At 38.6% G+C, this 6,435-nt stretch overlaps 1 protein-coding gene across 1 annotated transcript in view; it reads right to left on the reverse strand.

Moving 5' to 3' along the window:
• Positions 1 to 1,542: 1,542 nt before the first annotated feature.
• The window catches only part of PKHD1 (PKHD1, fibrocystin/polyductin), a 435,622-nt gene continuing 430,729 nt past the window's right edge, over positions 1,543 to 6,435 (reverse strand). Inside the window, exon 65 of the mRNA XM_023513135.1 lies at positions 1,543 to 2,297. Within this exon, the coding sequence (XP_023368903.1) occupies positions 1,813 to 2,297 (485 nt within the window). The 3' untranslated portion in view covers positions 1,543 to 1,812. The remainder of the gene's footprint in view (positions 2,298 to 6,435) is intronic.

Below are 6,435 nucleotides of genomic sequence, written 5' to 3' on the forward strand. Positions count from 1 at the left end.
GAGGTACAAACTTGGTGTGCTGACACTGCTGTGGGCTCCCCAGACGGATTGAATTTAAACCATGAAATAAAATCTGCTTGTAAAAAACCAGGAAGTTGCTTGTGGTTACAAGGTAAGCTTTGACAGATCAGCAGGGTGTTCTCCTGTCCTCCAAAAGTCCCTATAAGATGAAGAAATGTTTTTTCTTCACACAGCAGAAGGAACTAAAGCTGATCAGACCTTTTCTTTTCTCTTTATTTCAGATTACTATAAGCGTACAAACCATTAGATTACAATGTTTGCATTTGTTGGGTAAGGTCCCTGTTGTAGTTGTGCCCCTCACCCAGGAGGTGTGCCATTTCCCTTACATTGTGTGCCATTTCCCTTACATTGTGTGCCATTTCCCTTACATTGTGTTCATTAGGCAGGAGCACATCAATCCTCCTCCTCCCTCCTCTCTGCCCCTCTCTTCTCCTCCTCTCCACATCATGAATTAAACTGAGTCTTTCTCTTCTGTGGAGTGTATTTGTTCATCTACTGGCTTCATATTAGTATTGAATACATTGGATACTTGCTTTTCCACTCTAATATTCTTCATATTAGTATTGAATACATTGGATACTTGCTTTTCCATTATTTTACTAAAGAGAATGTTCTCCAACTCTATTCAGGTTAATACAAAAGATGTAAAGTCTCCACCTTTTTTATGGCTGAATAGTATTCAATGGTGTACAAACATATACCACAGTTTATTAATCCATTCATGATTTGTTGGACACTTGGGTTGATTTCACATCTTAGTGATTATAAACTGAGCTGAAATAAACAAATTTGGTTCAAATGCCCTTATGATAAAATGACATTTTCTTCTAGGTAGATAACCTAGTAATGGGATTGTAGAATCAAATGGAAGGTCTATTTTGAGTTCTTTGAGGATTCTCCATACTTCTTTCCATAGAGGCTGCATAAGTTTGCAGTTCCACCAATTCTGTAAAAGTCTTCCCTTCTCCCCACATCCACACCAGCATCTGAAGCTTTGGGACTTTATGATGTGGGCTATTCTCACTGGGGTTAGTTAATGTCCCAGGGTGGTTTTGATTTGCATATCTCTGTTGATTATGGACAACAATTTTTCATAAGTTTGTTGGCCATTTGTGACCAGACCTTATCATGATCGCTTCTATAAAGGAGCCCAAAGTTGGCCAGGCCCATAATCCTGGTGATGGGATCCAGGTGGTGATGCCCATAATCCTAGCACATTATAAAATCTAGACAAAAGAATTTCTGGAGGCCAGAACTTTGAGACCAGCCTTAGCAATATAGCAAGACCTAGTTTCTACATTTTTTTAAGTAGCTGAGCACCTGTAATCCTAGCTACTCAGGAGGCTGAATTGGGAGTTTGAGGCAATAGTGCACTATAATGCACCACTGCACTACAGACAGATGGAGACCTTGTCTAAAAAAAAAAGAAAGAAAGAAAAAGAAAAGAAATGAAAAAAATACCCTTGTAGATGATCATCCCAGAGGACATTTAATAATAACTCCTACTGGAGTACACATCAGTCTTATAGTACTGTTAAGTTGGCAAATTCAAGAATATAAACTGGCTTAAGTTAAAAGTAAGTAGAGAAGTAACAAGTGTTCGAGAACCTGTTAATTGTCTGGCATTGGACAATAATCAGAGGAAAATATAAAAGATGTTTCAGATACTCTTCTGTCTATAAGCATTTACATTATTGTTTTTCAGCTTCCATATAGTTGCAAAGAAGATGCAAAATCCACACTCTCCCTTCTTAGTTGTCTCTGCAGCTCAGGTCTCACCTCCCTTACTTACTATCCAGAAATAGTTTGAGCGTTCTGCCGTTCAGCCCAAATGTCCACACTAGTCCCTGAGCCCAGCTGCTCCTGCATAGCTTCTGGGTGTACTGAACGCAGGCAGAAGGCCTCAGCACCCCCACAGGTGGCATTTTTCTCTTGGGAAAGCCTTGAGCTGCCACTTTCCTTGCTCAGTGGGCTCTGCTCCGGCTGCTTCTGCCTGTCTTGTCTGAGATCTGGGTATAGCAGCAGCAGCTGACCGTGACCTGCCCGCTGGTATCTGAGCAGCTGCTCTTGGGCTTCCTTCCAGTTCCCAGTCTCCTGCAGCTTCGTCTGCCAAGCAGGAGAGCCTGGAGCACAGGTGTGCCCCTGGGACAAGGTGCCAGTAACACTGGGAGCAGGGACAGCAGCGACTTCGGGGATGGAGTGGCGGCTGACCTTTCTTCTGGACACCCCATTTCGTGACTGGTGGGGCTTGCCCAGCACGACCTCCATCTTCACATCTGTGAAGAAAAGAAGTAGGGGAAGAATGTGGATTTAGCTCTCCATCAACCGATCACGTTTGGCATATTTAGCATTCCTGACAAGATATTGTCAAATAAAGACTGATTTATATCAGCTTATCAATTTCCAAATAGCTCTGGATATGTATTTGTCCTTTAAAAGGCACTAAAAAAGTGTCCTATGCCCAATTTGTAATTCATACAAATATTATATAATTTATTTGTGTTATATAATACAAAAAATATCTAATACAAGTTTGATAATAATGTTTCCAAGAAATGCACTTTTATAATATTGATAAGTCAACAAGGATTTTTCATCATAAGCACAAGGCCAAAACGTGAAATCTAGACCACCATCAGGCTTTACCAGGGGCCCAGCTCTTACTTAGATTAAGAAATGTGAACCCCCCCCCAAATCAGTCTTATTTAATACTTCAGCTTTTATGCCAAATGCATTATGTAAATATCTTTGGTTTTATAATAGCATGAATATATACATATGTAGAGATAATATAAATATATGAATAAGCATCCATATATGTGTGGTGCATGTATGATTGTATAATAGTACAAAGGAAAAGGCGCATGGGATTCAAGTTCCAAAATTGGGGTTCGCATTCTCTTTCTCCTGGCAACTGACTACGTGAATTTCATCCTGTCAGACCCTTTCTGGATGTCCACTGTACAACTTTATTTTATGCTCAGGTGCTACTTAACAATTTACTAAAATGTATAATATTTCATTTTGGCAAGCTTGCCTTAATTGTTTTCTTCTTTTGACCTTTCACTGTATTTTATTTTTTCTATTACATGAGATTAAAAATAAACTCAAAAAGTCCAGGTGTGGTAGCTCACACCTAGAATCCTAACACTTTGGGAGGTCGAGGTGAGTAGACTGCTTGAGCCCAGGAAGTGGAGACCAGCCTGAGCAAGTGCAAAACCCTGTCACTACAGAAAATAGAAAATAAAAAAAAAAAGTAGCTGGGCATTATGGTGTGTGCCTGTAGTCCCAGCTACTTGGGAGGCTGAGGCAGAGGATCGCTTAAGCCCAAAAGTATGAGGTTGTTGTGAGCTATGATGACATAGCAATCTACCCAGGGTGACAGAGTAAGAATGTGTCTCAAATAAATAAATAAATAAATAAACTCAAAAGAATACAACATAGGTAAAGAGATGATCTAGGTACCCTACAAGACTGCGTAGGTAAAGACAGTGATGAGGAGCTAGGAAGCACGTTCAGTTGGATCTGTGTGTGGAAGTATATCATGCATGCAGAGGGCATCCTTCACCTGCCTTACAGTAAAAGAAAAGATTGAAACCCCCAGGGCATAGGTGGAAATATCGTCATCTACATTTACTGTCCTGGCTTTTTTCACATTTCACCACCAAATTTATTAACCGCTCTTTTACATGCAATGTAGATGCTAATTTATGAACCTATGCAACATGCTTTTCTCCTAGTTTATTAAAAGCTGCCCTGGTTTGTGTTATGAGACAGCAATCGTGTCTCTGTCATACCCTAAGAGATAGCATTGGGGTGAAGAATATCAATTTCCGACTTCAATTCAATCTAACAATGGATGGAAAATGAGGTGAGGATGAGAGAAAGTAATAACACAGTATAAATATATGTAAAATGCTTTTGATGTGCAGCAGTAAAATGAGATAAAGTAATCAAGTCGTTCATACTATTTCCATGATGCTTCGATTAATATTATGATAAACCCAAGTTATTCATATCTTCTCTCTTCTTTTCCAGTCATTGTTCCCAGAGTGGCTCTGCCACAGCTACCTAGCTGTGGCATGATTCCCTGGCTTAGGGCTATGAGAACTTTCAGGTTACTTAGTTTTCCTATGGGACCTGCAACTCCTTCCAGAAGTGTTTCTTGACAGCTCAAGCTACTTTGATTTATGCCTCAATACTTGTTGACTGGAGTTTTTCATTTGACCTGTACAGCAGCTTCTATTATTGGTCACCTTTCCTTGTGTGACAGTCACATCTTCCTCCTAAGACTCCGAGTTCCCTCAGGGAAGGAATTCTTTTTTGTGCCATCAACCTTGTCTGCTCATTATGCCCAGTCCTATGCCAAGCACTGAGCCTGGTATCATCTCCATAATTACTGCTCCCACCAGGAGGAAAAGACATAGTTTATCAAGATCAGCAAATAACCAAAGCACAAGAATAGTAAATTGTCAGGTAGAAGCAAACTTTCAAAAGGTAAAAAGGCTTTGAATTTTAATCCCTTGGTAAAACCAATAGCACTTCATATAAGAGGAATCAAACACGGCAAGTCACCTATTTTCAACCCATTGAAGATATTGTTATCCTGTTTTTGAGAGACCTTCGTTGAAAAAATTTTCCCCCTTGTTCTTCAAGTCTGCATCTATTCATAAAAGACTAACACAAGCTTAGTTTTCCTTTGCAGACCCAAAACCATTTAAAAAGCTCCCATGAATTATTTACATGGCAGCTCCAATCAGCAACATACCTGACAGACTCCCCATTGAAATGAAAGTTCACTGTGTAAAGGTGCCCAGGGAGGCTGGCTGCCTCCCACTGTGAGGTTATAGACAGAACTAAGTCAGCACACATTATATGTCAGCGCCGACATCAGAAGGAATCAAATCCTTTGATCTCGGACCTCCACAGGAAGCTTAGATCTCAGACAAATTAGATAAAAAATGAATTTATAGCAGATATGTGTCCTAAGGCATTCAGCTGAATGTTTGGGTTTTAGGGAAAGAGGGATAGGGAGTATCAAAACACATGAATTGGAACGCCTCCTTTCCACCTCCGCCTTGTTGATGAGTCCCCATTAAAATGGAAAGATGGGATTTTAAATTGTCCCTCCATGCCTATTAGAGTCCCACTGGAGGATTTGATCAAGTTTTAGGGAAAATGGGGTAAAATATGGGGAACATTTGTACTTTCTCTACAGAAACTAGGACTTGCTGGTTTGGGGTCTTTATAGGTCTACGTTTAGTCAGTTATACCTTAGCTAACCTTAACCTTTCTTGACTTCCAAACTTTCTTGAGCAACAGATATAAGCTGCGGCAGTGATTTTTAAAATTTGTGCGGGTGCTAGTCAATGGCTCTTTTGCAATGAGAATGTTAGCAATGAATCTCCCCTTTCTTCCTGCCTCCCCCATCCCTGTTCATATTTTCCCAGCCCAGATCCACATGTAGCATTCAGCAATTGGGTTGTTAGCTGAATTCAGTACAGAAGGCCTGATGTAATTGCCTGGATCTTTGAGGCTAAGTAGAGCGATGTACAAGTGATCAGTCAATAGAAAAAATGCATGTCTCCTTGGTTCCTCATTTGTCATACATTTACACAGGAGAGAGCATATGCAGTAGTTAATAAATACTATGGCCTAGGTCTTGACTAGATTGTATGTTCCTTTAAGTGAAGAAATCATTTGTTTTTAATAAACAATATATGATAAATTAAGAGGCATAAAAATAAGAAAATGCTAAAGAGAAGGAAAATTGTATATTATATCATAGACCTCCGTTTTATTGTTTCTGTGATACTCTAGCAACATATATGTTTTACCAAATCTAATTTAACTCATTAAATTATTTGTAATTTACCTTGATGTGTTTTTCAAAATGTGAATGTACATTAATAAATGTTCTAAATAGTCAAATTTACCAGACTGCTGTAGACTGTTTTCCTCTATTTTCATTTCCTCTTTTTTCAATAGGTTACATGTCTATAAAATATCTATATTTACACCTACATATATGTGTAATATAACATCTATGAGTTTATCTAATTGTGACTATTTCTACTAATGTCCTGTGTATTCTAATAACAGAATGATATTTTCTCAAGAATAGTAACATAAATATTTCCCTGGTAGAGCTGCTTCACATTTCCACCATCACAAAATGTATTTTTCTTAGAAAATTAACTTTGTGTCATTGCTCTGTATTTGCTGATGAATGTAAGAATCATCTTATGCTACTCGATACTGTAAAAAAAATGGAATTGCATTAAATCTGTTCATTCAGGAATAGCTGAAATCTTTGCAATATTAGCCAAACTAATTAAAAACATGTTGTAATTTCTTATAAATTCAAGTCTTCCTTGTGGACTATTTAATGAAATATAGTTTACTTTTTAAATA

Source organism: Otolemur garnettii, unplaced genomic scaffold, assembly GCF_000181295.1.
Source record: "Otolemur garnettii isolate 467f Iridium unplaced genomic scaffold, OtoGar3 scaffold00035, whole genome shotgun sequence".
Lineage (NCBI taxonomy): Eukaryota > Metazoa > Chordata > Mammalia > Primates > Galagidae > Otolemur > Otolemur garnettii.